At 43.7% G+C, this 19,046-nt stretch overlaps 1 protein-coding gene across 1 annotated transcript in view; it reads right to left on the bottom strand.

The window, feature by feature from the left end:
• Positions 1–17,623, bottom strand: part of TFE3 (transcription factor binding to IGHM enhancer 3) — a 59,125-nt gene extending 41,502 nt beyond the window's left edge. Inside the window, exon 1 of the mRNA XM_073599786.1 lies at positions 17,220–17,623. Coding sequence (XP_073455887.1) covers positions 17,220–17,323 — 104 coding nt within the window. The 5' untranslated portion in view covers positions 17,324–17,623. The remainder of the gene's footprint in view (positions 1–17,219) is intronic.
• Between the last annotated feature and the right edge of the window lie 1,423 nt (positions 17,624–19,046).

Genomic DNA, 19,046 nt, shown 5'->3' with positions numbered 1-19,046 from the left:
CCTCTCCTCCTAATACACAGACATCAGGATACACTGACCTCTCCTCTCCTCCTAATACACAGACATCAGGATACACTGACCTCTCCTCTCCTCCTAATACACAGACATCAGGATACACTGACCTCTCCTCTCCTCCTAATACACAGACATCAGGATACACTGATCTCTCCTCTCCTTCTAATACACAGACATCAGGATACACTGACCTCTCCTCTCCTAATACACAGACATCAGGATACACTGACCTCTCCTCTCCTAATACACAGACATCAGGATACACTGACCTCTCCTCTCCTAATACACAGACATCAGGATACACTGATCTCTCCTCTCCTCCTAATACACAGACATCAGGATACACTGACCTCTCCTCTCCTAATACACAGACATCAGGATACACTGACCTCTCCTCTCCTCCTAATACACAGACATCAGGATACACTGACCTCTCCTCTCCTCCTAATACACAGACATCAGGATACACTGACCTCTCCTCTCCTAATACACAGACATCAGGATACACTGACCTCTCCTCTCCTAATACACAGACATCAGGATACACTGACCTCTCCTCTCCTAATACAGAGACATCAGGATACACTGACCTCTCCTCTCCTAATACACAGACATCAGGATACACTGACCTCTCCTCTCCTCCTAATACACAGACATCAGGATACACTGACCTCTCCTCTCCTAATACACAGACATCAGGATACACTGACCTCTCCTCTCCTCCTAATACACAGACATCAAGATACACTGACCTCTCCTCTCCTCCTAATACACAGACATCAGGATACACTGACCTCTCCTCTCCTCCTAATACACAGACATCAAGATACACTGATCTCTCCTCTCCTCTCCTAATACACAGACATCAAGATACACTGACCTCTCCTCTCCTAATACACAGATATCATACATGATCACCTTTAATACACAGGAAGTTGCTGTTTTAATACATAGACATTGGAATCAATTCAAAGCCTCTTAATTTTTCTTATCGTTTATTCAATTTTGAGAAATATAACATCTGTGCTGTACTATCTGGATAAAGCATTGCTTCAATCTGATTGGATGGCCTGTGAGTTACACAACCCTCACCCATGGTTCAGAATAAAGGGGTCACATTGCACAATTTTTCCTTTTTGAAAGTTGCATGCAGTACACATTCGCGTTTAACATTACGTAACATTAGGACTCATTTCTGCTTCTGACATTTCCACTTTGCAGAAGACCGTCCTGACGTATAGCAGATAGTGATAGGACAGAGGAAGTAACTCCTGTGACCCAGGAAGTCCTTGTGACCTGCAGAGAGGATGTGGACCATTCAGGGACCATGACTTGCCTCTAGCCGGGGGTGAAGGAAGCCCGGGTTATTTTTTTTATCATTATTATTAGATCAGCGGGAGTAGCAATCCAATTCTACAAGGTTACCACCATGTCTAGAGATATTGAGGGTCTGGTTTAGAGGCGCTTCAAGGAAACACCTTAGACTCTTTTATATTCTATACATTTTTTATTAATGTTTTCTATATTTCAAACAAAATTACAAAATAAAAAAAGTGTCATACGCAGCCTTTAAGCTCATCACACAAACGTTACAATCTGATTGTACAATCTCCTTTAGATCTACCAACAACTATGTAGTGCAAACACATTTTTATGTAGTGCAAGGGCCTGCCTGTCTGGATACAAAGTGATTGGATAGATAAGGTAGGTCCTCATCTTACACAGTCCTAGTAAATCTAAAGTTGATTGTATGGTCATGTTGTAACATATATGGTGACCCTTAAACTACTGTGTACTTGTTCAATAAGGACGACACATAAGACACACTCGGTTTCCATGCTAGAATAATGATGGGTTTGTACCCATACAAACATGGCATTATAAGCCTGGGGTGGGGCTGAGGAATAGTGTCTCCATAGTGACTTTTTTTCATTCATTAACAATGAAAATACAGGGCTGTACACTCATATACGGAATCTTAGTAATAGAAAACTGACAGACACAATTGAAAAGTTGTCGTTTCTGTAGAATAAGAACACAGAAACACTTAAGCCGCGTACACACGCTCAGATTTTCAAACGGGAATTGTGTGATGACAGGCTGTTGGTGGAAAATCCGGCCGTTTGTACGCTCCATCGAATAATTGTTGTCGGATTTTTCACGGACAAATGTTGGATGGCAGGCTTTAAAATTTTCGTGGACAAATGTCTGTTGTCGGATTTTCCTATCGTGTGTACACAAGTCCATCGGACAAAAGTCCCAAGTACAAACACGCATGCTCGGAAACCAGGACGAGCCAGAAGCGGTCGCTCTTGTAAACTAGCGTTCATAATGGAGAATTTACATTCGTGACGCGGCAAATTATGAAATCTCGAAATGCAGCGCACAATTCTCTTCTTCTTTAATGGGATAATAATGAATCTGCTTTGCTGGTGATACTGATGAAGTTATTGCAAACAAATTTTCAAAGGCTTTTTTTTTTCTAGTGATATCAAGAATATTATCATTATGCTTGTTTTGTTTTTTGTTTTTTCGGTGCAAGTTACCACAACACCATTATCCCATAGTTTTTAAGAACAAAGATACAACTTTGTTGGTGTCCCTTGTCAATTTTACATTGTATTTTTTAAAATGTAATTGCCTACTCCTAAATTGTAATTTGAAGTAAAACACATAGCCAAGTATTATTCTACACAATTTTTTTATTGTGCATTAAAAAAAAGAAAACAAATAAGATTAGACATGCAATCTGCCAATAGAACTTATCAAAAAGTACATTCTATGCATCCAAAAATATAGAAAATATAACAAATCAAATCATTATTCAACCAAAAAATAAAATAAAAGCCTCATGCATGTGTCCTGCTTCTTAATATAGTGGATCAACAATGTCAAGAGTTGGTGAAAGCAGGGGTTCGTCATCCGGAGATAATTCCGAAATCACCTGGATTATTCTCCTGGAGCTCCCGCAGCAAAGGTATATGACATAATTGGTCACGATGAATAAAGCAACCAATTTTTGGTCCAAGAAATCCTCCTCCTCCTGTTCCTGGACTGGACTTGGGTCAAAGCAATAACTCCAAGGCCAATAATAAATAACACGTTATCTCCTCCAAATCCGCAACTGGCTGCTTGACAAACGACCGCTGAAAAACGAAGCGGAAAAGTGCAAAATGAAAAGCGCGAATCAACACTCAAACTTCTACTAACACGAAATTAGCAAAAGGAGCACAAAGGATGGCGGATGGCGCATGACAACTGAACTTAATCTTTTTCGGCTCGTAGTACGTTTAGTACGTCAATACATTCGTGTTTGTTGGCCGACAATTGTGTTTGTATGCAAGACAAAATCCAGGCACACGTCTTCAGACAAAAGTCAGAGGTTTTGTCTGCCGAAAATTCAATCGTGCATACAAGGCTTTAGGCTCGGTTCACACTGCCACGACCTGAAAGTCGCGTGACTTACAGTGCGACTTTGCCAGGCAACTTTGAAGCAACTTCAGGGAATGCCTGTGTAATCTTTTTTTAATGTCTGATCCAAATCACATCAATTAAAAGTAGGATCCGATTTGGAGGCGACTTCCATTAAAGTCTATGGGCACAAGTCAGATAGACGTCACCTTGAAGTAGTACAGGAACCTTTTGTAAAGTCGGAGCGACTTCAGTAATGCTAATTAAAAAAAAGCTCTCATTGACTAAAATGGGATTTCACATGTCACGCAACTTGGAGTCTCACAAGTCGGATCTCAAGTCGCGGCAGTGTGAACCGAGCCTAAAGATGGCCATATATTTGTAGATTTTCAAACGAATGCCCGTACGAATATTCTTACAACAACTCTCATCAGTACATTCCATGACGTGAGGAATGTCATTTAAAAGTACTTCAAAAACGATTGCTTTTAACATTCAATTTTGGAGCAAATGGACTTTCCCAAACAATAACTACATTCACTGTTTGAGGTTCGTTTGAGAAAAAATTTCCATCCTGCTCCTTCAAGTTTTCTTGTCACCACAGTTGTAAACGAACGGTCTATTTGACCCCAGTGACCATTAGAAAGTCACTGAAACGTTCTTAACCACCTCAGTACTGTGCCATAGCAGAAAGACGGCTACAGCGTGGCTCTCTTGTTCTGGGAGGGTGTCCATGGACATCCTTCCAGGACTCTATGTGGAAAAAAGAAAAGAAACATCCTCCCAGGACTCGTCTCCTGGGTGCCCCCTGGGGCGTTCATCGGGCGCGCTCTGTAACACTTTTTTACACCGCTGGTCACAGATCAAGGTAAAGGGCCAATCACAGCGGCCCTTTAGCATGTGTTTAACTGTGTCTAATCACAGCTGATCACATGTAAAAACAAACTTGCTGGTTATCGGCAGTCCTTTCTTCACGCGCTGTCACTGTGTGAGGAAAGGAGAGCCAATACTCGGCAAGGCTGACAGTGCACATTTACACTGATAATCAGGGCACCGATTATCAGTGCAGCCCCATCAGTTCCCTCTATCAGTGCAGATTATCAGTGCAGCCTCGTCAGTGCCTCCTCTTCAGTGCCCATCAGTGCAGCTTATCAGTGCTCCCTTATCAGTGCCCATCAATGCAGCCTCACCAGCAGTGCAGCCTCATCAGTGCAGACTTATCAGCGCACAGCAGTGCAGCCTCATCAACACACATCATAGAAGAGAAAAATTATTTATTTGCAAAATTTTATAACAAAAACTAAGAAAAATATTTTTTTTTTTTCAAAATTTTTGGTCTTTTTTAGTTTGTTTAGCAAAAAATGTAAAAACCAGTGGTGATTAAATACCACCAAAAGAAAGCTTTATCTGTCTCAAAAAAATGATAAAAATTTCATATGGGTACAGTGTAGCATGACCGCGTAAATGTCAAAGTGCGACAGCTCTGAAAGCTGAAAAGTGGCCTGGGCAGGAAGGGAGTGAAAGTGCCCAGTATTGACGTTAAAACAAAAAGTTTTGACTCAAATTCTACTACAAAATGAAGTTGTGAATATAAGAAAGAGAGCACTTCTATGGCCACATCCGTATTGGGGGATTGTAACTAAAAAAAGAAATAAAATGGGCAAAAGACAGTCCTGGGTCGGACTTTAAAGGCCCCAGAGAAGTGGTGGATGTTCTTTTGGAGGGCTGTTTGGACGTAGTACTAACCATGGCTACTCTGAGGGACTAATGGACTTGCTGCAAATCTTATTGATTTTCGCCACCTGCAGGGTGGGCTGTTTCCCACAGCTCTTAAAGACATGGTTATGCCTGGCTAATACATATACACCACCGGCACTACGGATTAAATGCAGTCCCAAATGGCTATGCCCATACCACCCTCCCCCTTCCTGTTTTTCTGTTTCTCCCCCTATCTACTCTTGAATAATGTTATTGTAATATATATGCTTGAAGTGACACTGGATTTACTTACCATTGGTCACAAATATCTGAATATTATAATCCTATGCCAATACATGGTGATGCCCAGCGGGGAGATTATCTGTGGATTTTTTGACAAGATAGTGAGACCTGTTTTTTCCAACAACCCCCGAGTGTGTCCTGATGAAGCAATACAGCGAAACATGTTGATGCACAGGGGCTCACTGTTGCCTACATGGTGCATACATTCTCTCTGCACCATGTACTCACGTCTAATGTGTGATATATGTTTTTAATTCTTTAGGTTTATTTTGCTCTGTTTGCATAACGAATTGTTATTAATAAAATATATTTTTTACCTATTCTTCTTCCAAAGTGCCTTTAAAGTCCAACCCAGGGCTGTCTTTTGCCCATTTTTTTCTTTTTTAAATTACAGTATGAAGTCCTTTCACACAGGCATGCTCCTTTCCATTCAGCAGGGGATTTGTAAACAGATCTCCTCCTGAATTGGAGCAGAATGGGACTAATATCACTTCTGTGACATCCATGATTGAATTTTGATCCATCTATGGGCATTTTCAGACTGGTCCTTCCAAACATTCTTTACAAACTAGTCTTGACTTGTAAAAAAAACATCTAGAAAGAGACCTGTTTGACCCTCAACATAGAGGAGAAATCCCTGTAACCGATCCTGTTTGACAGCATGCAGCCACTGTTGCTAGCGTGCATTAGCACTGACGCATTTCAAGGGCAGACACACTTCATCAGAGCTTTTTAAAAGGTATATTTAACAGACCAAGTGGGAGCAAAGAGAAAAAGTTCAATGTAAGACCCCTTTCACACTGAGCCACGGCCGCATTAGTGCTAAAGCGCTGTTTAAGCGGCACGTTTGCGCCGCTTTTCGCCGATAGCCGGGCACTTTTAACCCCAAAGAAGGGGTTATATGGCACGATCTGGTTAATCATCATTTCAAATTGTAAAAGGATAAGTGAGATGGGTTCATTCACCCTGTAGAAATGGTCTTATGGGCCAACTACACGGTTTATTTTTTTTTTTATGTTTAGGAAAAATCTGATGTAGCTGAGGCCAGTTTCAAGCAGACAGAATAATCAGATTTCCGGTCTGCAGGGGAGAGATTGTCGTAGGATTTTAGTGTATTTTAGTAAGCAGACCAGTAATCAGCTATAACTGGGCAATTCCAAATTAAAGTGTGTGTGCCACAACACATCGTAGCGTTTTGCTTGCGGTTGCAGCATAGCTCCATGCACTTGAATAGGTCACATTCAGTGGTGGTGATACTGCCCGCTGAATGTGACAGGGAGGTTGGGTTAGGGAAATTTCCCTTTACTTTCTATCCCAGGGATAGGAACAGGAAGTTAGAGGAAATCCCCTAAAGTTCCAGTCCCTGGAATAGGTGTGCAGACATCCCAACCTGCAAACACTCATTTCAGGGAGGTGGGTGTGGCTTAAACTGTGTTACATATTGTGCGTGGCTAAAATGGGGTGTGGTTTTATAGAGTCTGAGATGACTTACATAGTGCAGAATGTAGTAATGTTAAATAGGGAATGTACAATGTGGAGTGTATGGAGGTGGGTATAATGTGCATGTGAGGAGTGTGGAGTGTACAGCAGTGAGTAGTATGCGCAGGATGGTGTCAGTAGGGCGGTGGACGGTGTCAGTAGTTCTTTATTTTTTAAATAATTTTTTTTATTTTTTGTTTTTCACAATGATTGGGGTGGGGGTAGTAGACAGTGTCAGTAGAGCAGTTTGTATTATTTTCTCTATTATTATTATTTACAATTTTGCTGTTTATTATTTTCTTTAAATAAGATTTTTAAATATTTTTTTCACAGTGCTTCTGGGGAAAGGGTGGGGAGTATGTGGCGGTGATGGTGTCAGTAGGGCAGTGGATGGTGTCAGTAGTTTTTATTTTTACATATTGTTTTTTTTACAATTAAATTTTTTATTTTTTTATGCTTTTTGGGGGGAGGGGGTTGGGGCAGTGAACAGTGTTGGTAGGGCAGGGGGGTGGTGTCAGTAGTTTTTTTATTTTATAATTTTTTTTATAATTTTTTTTATCAACCCTGTGGGGGGGGGGGCTTTGGTGAGATATCAGGGGTATCAGGGGTCTAAACAGAACCCTGACATCTCCCCTTGGAGACAGAGAAAGAGGCTGAGGACACAGATTCCCCAGCTCTTTCTCAGCATTGAAGATGAATGGACAGGAGACAGCGGCTCCTGTCCATTCATAAACTGAGCATAGTAACACACAGGTTACTCTGCTCGGTTTTCACAGGACACAGGAGCGATCTCACTCACTGTGTCCAATTCAGAAAAGGAAGGGGCCGGTATATGATCGGTCCCTTCCTCCAATCTCCATCCTGACAGATCCCGGCAGGAGAGGAGAGGAGGGAAGCCGGATGTGGGGATGAGGAAGGGCGGAGGAGGAGGACAGGGAGCTGGAGAAGAACAGGGGGGGGGGGGGGGGCATGGAGGAGAGCTGTAGAAGAACGGGGGAGAAGAACAGGGGGGTTAGAAGGACACGGAGGGGAGGATACAGGGGACAGTCGGGGGATGATCGGTGCAGCAGGAGAGACAGCTGTGATCACCGATCTCCCTGTATAGCTTTTTAGGAAAAGAAGGAGAAGTGGATGTCAGCTATACAGGGAGATCAGTGTTCATAGCTGTCCTTCCTGCTGCACCGATTATCCCCGACTGTGAACCAGCGACCATCCAGGATCAGTCCCGCAGCCGGATATCGGGCAGCACTTGCGGGTGTCCGGGAGCCACCCCCGAAATTCGGTAGGCTCCCGCACCTCGCGGGAGACTTGGGATGTCTGAGTGTGCCCATTGGAAGCTTTCCCCTTACTGCTTGTTCAGGCAATGATTAAAATTTTGACTTCCTCTGACTTTTTTCCCTGGTGGTAATGGTCACCAGTACAAATATAGTGGTGAATCTCTCTCCCTCTCTCTCAGCGGAGACATAGAAAGCAATAAAAACCTGACAGAGGGTCTATCCCTTCCCCACTCTATACAAAGTACAATAAAGGTTTTCTCTAGACCAGTGGTCTCCAAACTGCGGCTTGGGGGCCAGATAAGGCTCTTTGCTTGCTTTTATTCAGCCCCTGGGGCTCTATTTCATCTACTTGTTACCAACAATGGGGCATAATTCCCCTCCACTGAGACCAGTGAAGGGGCACAGTCCCTCCCAATGACACCAATGATGGGGCAAAATTCCTCCCACTGACACCATCGATGGGGCAGAACTCCTTGCACTGACACCAACGGTGGGGGGGATACAATTCCTCTCAATGACACCAACACTTGGACCCAATGACACCAATGATGGGGCATTGTTTTTATTCACTGACGTCGGGACCTTTTCTACTCCCAATGGTCACAGTCTGGCCCGCATAAAGTCTGAAGGGCAGTAAAAAGGGACCCTGTTTAGAAAGTTTGGAGACCGCTGCTCTAGATATACAATTGAAGTGTTCACAGTCTGCTTTTGGTTGGGGGCATTTTATACAATCTGAGGAAGATGTTTGGCCCATGGCTACAGCTAGGTTTTATAAACTGAATGAGCACGTTGGTTCATCCATGTTGTCAAGAGGAGAAGAGGAAGAGTAAGATAACATGAATGTTCATTTGAAGTGGCACCCTTCCCAGACGATTTCACAAGCCAGGCCCTTGCATTACTACATTCAGGTCTTATCTAATTCGCACTCTTTGTACGGAATCCACCCAAAACAGCCTTTTTCCAGGAAAAAAATCATCCGTTCACGTTAGGGAACAACATTCATATATTGCTGTTATTATATCTAATCATTACAGTATCACAAAGTCCCCAGCACAGGAGCTGAGTAGTTGCTGCATTTAGCAATCGGTTGTTGAGGCCTAGCTAAAATGCAGCCATCTCCACAAAAAAGGGTGGTAATTCTGGTAACAGTCTGTTGATTTTGTAGAAGTCTGCTAAACCAGTACCTTCGGTGAGGTCACTCCTTCCTGTCAGGCTACATTCTCTAAGCTGGGAACTTTTCATAAAATGTGACCGGAGACTGTGTACACTGTGACGCCACTTTCTGAGGTGAGGTGGTTTATTGGTGTAGCTTCTCACAGTCAATATATCAGCACAGACTTTGCCCTCATACCTCCGTGTACAATAATTGGACTGCATTTTTCTTGTGTTACCTTTGAGCCCTCGTTCACACTGAATGCGGCTTTAAAATTGTGCGACTTCAACGGAAAGCACACAATTTCAAAGCCATGCCAGTGCAACTTCAGGTCTATGCAAGTCGCACTCGAAAATAGCCAAAAGTAGTAAAGGAACTACTTTTTCAAATTGACGCAAAGTCGGCGTCGCAACGATTTGAACATGGCCGACAATAGGGTGCACCTTGTCATGTGATTTGACCTGTCAAATCGCATGACAAGTCACTTTAATGTGAACAAGGGCTTAAGGCTCATTTCGACAAACCTTTCCACCTTATGTTCACACACAAGTATTTTCCTGAGGCACAAAATAATTCTCGGTTTTGCCAGTCCTGCTGTTCACATAGCCACTTGCTGACTGCCTAACTGGGAAAATACATCATTACTTTGACGTTTAATACCGGAGTTATGGCTGTAGCTAGATGCCATAACTCCAGTATTCATTTTTCCCTCAGGCCTGGACTTTCTGCTACAAGTGGTCTGAGCGGCGGATTCACTGCTGGATTGCTTTCAGAGGTGCGAGAGGGGTCTCCCCAAGCACCCCTCCTCCCACCATCAATTTTCAGAGGTTTACCTAGGCGATCGGTAGCTCCGGGGACCGATCAGGCACTGGCGGCGGCTGGGCACATAAACGAGTGAAGCAAAGATGTCCTCCACTCTTTTCTAGGCCTAGGAGGACCGCAGAAACTTTTTGAGAGGGACCAGAACATCTGTCGAGTTTTATAACCGTCTGTGCCCCCCGTTTGAGAGATTCACCCTCTTTTGTCATGATTATCATTATCATTGAAGGTGAAAGTAAAGGAGAATCCTAAAGCTTAGACTGTCCCCAGAACAGGAATAAAGGGGGGAAATCTTCCAGTGGGGACACTAGTCCGGGATGTCTTCTCACTTCTTGTTTTGGCTATGGGACAGGAAGTGAAGGGAAATCTCACCAACAGGACAAAGATGCAAATAAAAACCTGACAGTGGTTATAACTTTCCCTTAGTCTATTCCAAAATGAAAAAAGTTTTGCTTTTAGTACTACTGCAAGGAGTTTCTGCGCCTACCAAGCTTCCCTGAACCACAGCGTCATTCACACCTGGGTTAATCAGTCAGAGCACTGAGCCAACCTCACTGTTGGATTGGCCTGCAGTAAATCATTCATTTTAATGACTATGGTTGTATAGGAGCTAAAATAGCACAGAGGCCTAGATGCTATTTTGTACCCACTACATGTTTCACAGATGGAATGGTGGCACCTTAAAGCGGGGGTCCACCTATCTATCGTTTTTTTTTTTTTTTTAGTTCATTCACAAACTTTTCTTCTCAGCATTACATACTCACATATTGTGTGTAATATGTCCGCCTGTGTCAGATTTCGTCGGAAAGAATAACTTATATTATTCACTGCAGGCGGTTTCCATCTTCATTGTGGGCATTTGAAGCCCACAAGCATTTATTTCCTGGATGTGGTGAATGCTGTGCTCCCAGCATTCCCCACTTGTTCCCGCACATGCTCAGTGGCATCCTGGGAAGCCTGAGACTAGCTCCCAGGAGTCTGGGAGAAACACGCCTACTCCCACGGGAGGAGAACCAGGAAGTGCAAAGAAGAACAGAAAAATAAAAGGTAATTACGGCGATTTCAATTTTTTTAAACGGCATGTCAGCATCTAGGCAAGGAAGAGAATACATACAGATATTGTTCAAAATTTGGGTGGAACTCCGCTTTAAAGTGCATAGACACAGGATGACATTAGTGTCAGTCCCCCATGTCAATAGGACAGCACAAGAATGGGTAAGAAAACTTTGCCTGATCACGTCTGGTTTCCCGGACACAAGGGCCTTCCTCCCCATGCTACTAGAGCGCTCCTGTTTAGGGGACACACTGGCCCATGGAACTTTGTAAAGAAGTCATACCGCTCCATTACACATGTGAAGGAAGTTTGTGAATTGTTGCTGAAGGCCACACGAGGGAGGAAAGTTCATACATAAGCCGGTTAGTAAGGTGATGCAATGTTCTGCAGAAACAAGTTACATCACTAGCCTCAATGAGGTCACTTATTCCTGCCAAGCTGCATTCTTCTCAGCACTGCTTGTTATGGCTGCCCTTTCACTACAGTTTATGACTTATTTCAGTCAAAGAGAATATGTAATATAACTATGTTTAGATTGACTGTCTGCATTGCCCATAACAACGAATCACCTTTTCCATTTCATGTTTCCAGAGAAAGCTAGAAAAAGCAACAGCAGGTGAGATCGCTGCACTCAAATAACTTGTGTTAGTACAGCGATCTCTCAGTTTTTTCTTAATTCAGTCTGCTGGGTTGAACGAAAAAAAAAAAACTGAGTGTGTGTACCAGGCAGTAAATGGTTTGTCTCATACATGTAAACTGATGCATTCTGCTGGAGAGATTGTGCTTCTGAAAAACAATAGACTTGCTGGCTGGATCACCAGATGAAAATAGACAAAAGAAAGCCTAAAAAAATAAACTAATACACCCATCATATCTAAGAATTGGTAAGCTGTAATATAAATGTTTGCTTCCATTATTAGTGGAAGAAAGTTTCCTGGAGGATGAAACTGCATTAAGTGCAATGGCTAGATGTCATGGATAAACTCAAAAATACATCTTTCCCTTAAAAAAATCCCATAACATTGGTGATCAGTAGCACAGTACCCTCACCACATTAAATTGCAATTTTGACCTCTTAGTTACATAGTTAGGTTGAAAAAAGACACAAGTCTATCTAGTTCAACCATAACAAAATGAATAAAAAATATCATACAATCCCATATACCCAATCCTATACCCACAGTTGATCCAGAGGAAGGCGAAAAAACCCCCCAGAATGTAGGATCCAAGTTGCTATAGCAGGGGAAAAAATTCCTTCCTCTTGCTTCTGTCTCTCTCATGGGTCCTGTTCACACTGGCATTAGCTACAGGTGTTTGCAGCACGTTGTTGCCACTCCCCAAAGGCCTAGCAAAGCAGCCTACAATGGATAACATGGACAGTGGACACAGCTGTTCACATTTGAAAAACATGTAGCTTTGCATTGCCTCGCATCGGTGTGTGGCAAAAATGAAAAATATAAGTCAAGTCTGGGAGGAGTTGAAGCTTGTCACTCCTTCCATTCAAGTCTATGGTAACACGCTGTAAGGCTCCATGCACACTGACTTAAAAAACGCTGCTTCTACTTTTATAAATGGCCACTCGGAACTGCAGCTCTCCTGGCTGGTTATTTCAAGTGGATGTAAAGCTAGAGCCCGGATTCACACCATAATGCGCTGCGGACCGCACAGGAGCGCTGTGCGTCCCTGTTCACCGTTTCAGGGACGAATCAGGGACGATTCTATGCCTGAATTCGGCCCTGAAACTCAGCCAAAGACGCACAGCGTTTTTGTGCAGTGCGCACCGCAGCCGCCCCGGAGATATGTGAACCGGCTCTATAGAGAGCCAGTCACATTCTCCTGCTATGCGAATTAGATGGGCGGAAACGCACATCTAATTCGCATAGGTGTGAACCCGGGCTTAAGGTTTTTCCCTTTAATGCATGGATGCCCCCATGGAAAGCGGCTTTCCGTGGGGGCACCCGATGAAGAGGAGGGGGCCTGGAGCACCGGCAGGGGACCCCAGAAGAAGGAGGATTGGGCAGATCTGTGCAAAACCATTGCACAGAGCAGGAAAGTATAGGCATGTTTGTTTTTTTCGTTTTTTTTAATCAAACGTTTACAACCACTGTAACTACAATGGCTGGTCAGGAGATGGTTAATTCAACGGGGTAATTTTCTTTTCAGAGTAATCCTTACTTAAGTTGGCCATAGATGGATCAAAATTCTGCCGGTCTAACGGGACTGGCTGAATTTTGATCCATGTATGTCCGTTCCTGCTCTACAGAAGTTGATCCAATGATCAACTTCTAACAAGAATGTTGGAAAACCTTTGTCGATTTGGCTGAGGCAATGTGCTGCAGCCGCTGATCAGTGTATCCTAACAGGAGTCCAACAGTTAGAATACAATGGCACAGTGGGAAGGATTCCTCCATCCACCTCCCCTGGGTGGATGGGGGAATCCAATCTTTTCTTTTCTTTTCAATCAGCCTGCTGGCTAATTGAAAAAAAAAAACAGATTGTCTATTGCCAGGCTTAAGCTATGCTAAAGGCAATAATTGCATTATTATTATTATGGAAGATTTATATAGTGCCAACAGTTTGCGCAGTGCTTTACAATGTAGAGGGGGGACAGTACAATTACAATATAATTCAATACAGAAGAAATAGGAGGGCCCTGCTTATGGAGCTTACAATCTAAAGGGGGGTGAGGGGGTACAAAAAGGTAACTGCTGCGGGGGATAATCTGATGGAGGTGACTCGGTACAGGCTTCCCTGAATAAGGGTCCTTTCACATGGGCTTTCCGCCTGGCGGACTCCATTTTGCTCAGCGGGGGATCGCTCTGCTGATCCCCGCTAAGCAGGCGGATGACAGGTCTGTCTCCGCTCACTGTGCAGAGAAGGACCTGTCAGAGCCCTGCTCTTCTCTATGGGGAGATCGGATAAAAATAGACCGCCTGTCTGTTTTCATCCAAGCCCATCCGATCCGATAGACGGATGGAAAATAGGGTCTCCATCCCTCTGGATTTCAAGGACAGGATCGGATAGTGGCGGGTGTCAGCAGGCTAGGGTTGCCACCTCATCCCTTTAAACCTGAACACATATTAATTACACAGGTTCTGTGGCTGATTAAGGTGGTAATTAAACTCACTTAGTGCCTTACCTGCATTCAATTAGCCACAGAACCTGTGTAATTAATATGTGATCGGGTTTAAAGGGGTGAGGTGGCAACTATACATCAGACATGTCAGGGTTGAATTAAGCAACTGATGAGGTCCGCCTGAAAAACTGACAGGCAGGTCTGATGTGAAAGGGGACTAAGTAAGGTTTCAGGGATCGCGGACAGGGTAGGGGCTGACCAGACATACTGAGGCAGGGAGTTCCAGAGGATGGGAGAGGCTCTGGAGAAGTCCTGGAGGCGAGCATGGGAGCAGGTAACAAGGGAGCTAGAGTGCTGTCAACTATGACAATTAGTCAGAGTTATAAGAGCCAACAGAAGCTGAATTATGACTAGCTGGGAAGGGGCTACTGTAATCTGTGCAATGCTCCTTGGCTCAATAGATAAGTCTTATTTACTAAAGCAGTGAGGCTGTGGTAAGACTGTCTTCATCCAAACAACTAGACTTCACCTTTGCACAGTCTGGGACTGGACGAATCGCATATCATGGTAAGCCTCTCAGAAGTAAAATAAATAAGTGGCATTTTATTGTCTTCTTTTTAGCTAGGGACTTTCCATGAGCAATACAGATTAAGGGGGCCTATCAAGGAGGGGCCCCTTTGAGCTTAGCTAGGGAGCCTTGATTGTGTGTGAGCAGACTGCAAGAGTCCAAGGATTGCACAATTTCAAGAGTAGAGTCTAGGAAGGAGGGGGTGCTGAAGTCAGCTATTCTTACTTGTTGTGGACAAAGACAAGCCTATACATTAACCCTAACCTGATAAAAAGAGCCAGCAGTTCAGTACGACTTAACCCATCACCCGCTGCTCTGTTATCAAGGCTGTATCTGTATAAGCGACCCTTCTAGTTGCCAGCAAGTCCCGGCTTGCTGCCGGTTTCCAGTTCTGACCTCAGACTTCCCCTTTTTTTCATATTCAATTAAGATCTTATCATTGTTTGCGTTTTATAAGGGCTCTTGGATGCAGCACATTATTAAGAATACAAAGGATGTTCTAGGGTTCACTGGCACAGTGATTTCTCCCTGAAAGCTATTTTAAAATTTCAGTCTCTTTTATTCCCCTTCCCAAGAACGCTCTGCCTTGTGGAGCAATGTGTCGCAGTCAATAGCATCCAATCAGAGTTCAGCTTTCACAGATCTGACAACAGTAAACTGAACTGTGATTGGCTGCTATGTGTTCTTGCACTTTGCACAACCTCGCTGATGTTTGCCCTCCTTTATTTATTAGGCCGGTGTTGACTGATTGGGGCCAGGGTGTAATTTGAGGCTGCCATGTTGAGCCTGCTGGGTGTGTGTATTAATAGATACAGACTAGTGCCCTTGTTTTCCTTTGACTGCGTTGAGCTGAATGACTAAGCAAAAGCTGCGTATTGCGTTCCTCCTAGCTGTGGCCCCCCCACCCTCTTTTCTCAGCACCCCAATGCACTGAGTCAAGAAGAATGGGCTGTGGGGTGCCCTACTAGAGTTGCCACCTCATCCCTTCAAACCCAAAGACCTTTGAATTACACAGGTTCTGAGGCTAATTAAATGCAGATAAGGCACCAAGTGAGTTTAATTACCACCTTAACCAGTTACAGAACCTGTGTAATTAATTTGTGTTCAGGTTTAAAGGGATGAGGTGGCAACCATATGCCCTACCATCCTAGACCACCTTGATTTTTTTCAAACTTGCACGCTTCTTCCCTTTGCTTGTCCATGCTTTCAAAACAGCATGGACAACCATCTTTAGCAAAGATATTTTCCAACATGCTGAAAAATCTATTTTGCAATTACATTAACCTCAGATGATGTAAGAGATCATTACTTGAACTAATTGTTGAACATGGTGGTATCACTTGCTTATATCCTACTGGTGTTAGACAGACTTCTTCCTTTCAAATGCTAAGGACCTACAGGTCTCTGTCCATCTGGGGATTTGGAATTACTCCATAGAAGGAGAATAATAGTTTGGCCAGTCCACTTTGGCCATCTACAGAAGTTATGTACCCACCAATATTTTCATGAGACACTTTGCTGCTGAGAAAGTATATAGGAAATTATTCAAGGTACAGATTAGAAGGCCATTAAAGCCATCTACTACATGGGTCAAATTCCGAAAGGACTTTCTTTCGAAAATCGTAACTAAGGATTTTTGTTCAAATTTTGCACCATTAGTGGGCTCCAGCAATGGCCAGTTTTTGTGCACCCATCTAATTTGAAAGCATGCTAGAAATGTTTTTCAAAACAAAGGAATTTCTAATCAATGATGGGAGAATCGTGGGAAAAATATAATCGAAAAAGAAAGGCGCATTGACCTGGAAAGAAAAGAAGATTCCCGGCCAAAAAAAAATTATTTTCTGTAGCAACATGAGGTGAAATCGATGGCTTGGTTGTTTGAATTTCTGATTTTCCAAATTTGATCCATGTATGGCCTGCATAATAGAGGAGAAGAATTAAACATGTAGAAAAAAAAAGGAGGATGATGCATTGCAGACTGTCAGGGCCACTGCCTAGGACCAAAGTTTCCAAAGACAAATTTTCAAAAGCCAAGACTTTTGCTAGAAATCAGAGACCTCCAACCATTGTACAACACAGTCTAACCATAATGGTGTCCCCTATTTTTATTAAATCCAAGCAGCTTAGGTGTTCTCCCCAAGATCACCCCCAAAATAAAAGTTGTCTTCCAATGGCTTTGGCTGACCACAGATGTCTCAGGTGTGAAAATACTGTTCCGTATGGAGTCAGCTTTACATAACCCGATTGTACACAACCGTCTCCTCGCCAGCCACGCACTCTGCACCAACACAAGCTGCGCAGGGCCAACTGAGAGACGCACATACACACAACGAGGCGGTAGTGAGCGTTACGACGCTCTGCCTTACCTCAGCAGCTGAATGCTGTCTGCGCTGGAGCCCACCAGGACATAGACTGTATGCTGTGGGGGGCTGCGTACTGTGGGGTCCTCACAGCCTATATCATGAGACATCTCTAGGGAGTTGCCGTAAACGGTGGACCCCAGGTAGTCCACCACTGTTGACTCGTTCGCTCTTCAACCGTGGTCACCTGTTTTGCCGCAGCAAGTTTTCTGCTCGCCCCTGGCCTCCCCCTGTATGGTCTGTAGACTGGTACTTTTGTCGCTGGGTTGTGTAGCTCAGCTCAGTGTCTTCAGCTTAGTTCATACTGTACTTCCCATAACTAGGACAGAGCAAAACAAGATCCCCCCTCCCCTCCTGTCCTTCCTTTCTGAGTCTGCCTCCCCCTCCCTCACTTTCCTCTCTCCCTCTGCACTTTCACCCTTTCAATCCTGGATCAAGACACACTGGCTGCCTCTCCTTCCAACAGCCTGGCGTGGCGAGAGTTAAGTGATGACTCACAGACAAGGGAAATTCCGCAGCCAGCATGGGCTGACAGAAGGACAATGGTACAGCCAATGAAAGGCCAGCTCAGGTGGAACGTCATCAATTAACCCTGTGCTGACCGGCGGTGGGCCATATACAAAGGCAGCAGTGTAAACATACACCTACAGGCATTGCATAATAAATCCAGGCCTTGAGCTAATTATAGGGGATACATTGCACATTTTTTTCCATAACTCAGGATTTTAGATGGCGATAATTATGATACCAGGCTAGCAAGTTTCTACTATCATTCCATTTTGGATTGCCATTTGCTCACTGTACTATACAACACAGCTGTTTTCGTTTTTGATTATTGGGGTTTGTGCGGATCCAAGCAGCCCTGTACGGAGAGAACACCAAGATCGATTACTTGCCTAGGGGCAAGGTTTAAAATGTAGGTATAGCCCAAACTTAAAGCGGATCCACACTCTAAGGGCTATGTTGGGCTGCCCTTTCTCCTCCCCCTCTTTTATAAAAATGTAATCATTTTTTCTTTATTTTTTTTAATAGCTTTATTTGTGCTGCAAAGCAGAACTTCTGCAATTCTCACCTAGGCGAGAATTTTCCCACAACCCCTGTGCCTGCCAAAAGAACCATGTGGTACATCCGCACAGGCGCGAAGACTATGACCAGTGAAGTCTGGAACTTCCCTTTTTTTGTGTATGCACTAGAAGTCACCTGCGCATGCATGGATTTGCCGATGGGTTCTGCCAGGCAGAGCCTGCGGGTACATCTGTGCATTAGCGATAATGGTGGCACCTGAGGAGGGCAGGGCCACCTTGGGAGGTTGAACCTCGCTTCTGGCGAACTTTCGCTTTACGTTTTGGATAGGTTATATTTTTTGTCTGATGAGGGAGGTTATCTTTTTCACTTCCTGAAGATGCAAAAGGAAATGAGATGAAATTTCCCCAAAGTGAAGGAAATTTCCATATAAAGGCCCTTTCACACTGCTCTATATGTGATTTTGCTGTTTTTCAGATGCGTTTCCTGTGCATTTTTGGATTGCCTACACGTATGAAAAATGGACATGTGAGTCAAAAATGCACCAAAAACGCAAATCATGGTGCGTTTTTACCACAATTTAGCAGCAATTTCCATTCATTTCAATGGGAAGCTACGATATGCAAGGTGTGATAAGTCCCATAGGATTTAAAGGGAAACATTTTTCTTGCGTTTTTTTTTTTTTTAGCAAGGTAAAAAACACAGGAAAAGCATATCAGTGTGAAAGGGGCCTAAGGCTAGATTTACACCTAACCGCTGAGATGTGTTCCTTTAAAATGTACACTTTAACGTGCGCTGCATTAGACAGCC

This window comes from Aquarana catesbeiana, linkage group LG09, assembly GCF_042186555.1.
Source record: "Aquarana catesbeiana isolate 2022-GZ linkage group LG09, ASM4218655v1, whole genome shotgun sequence".
Taxonomy (NCBI): domain Eukaryota; kingdom Metazoa; phylum Chordata; class Amphibia; order Anura; family Ranidae; genus Aquarana; species Aquarana catesbeiana.
This window is presented reverse-complemented; position numbering and strand designations above follow the sequence as displayed.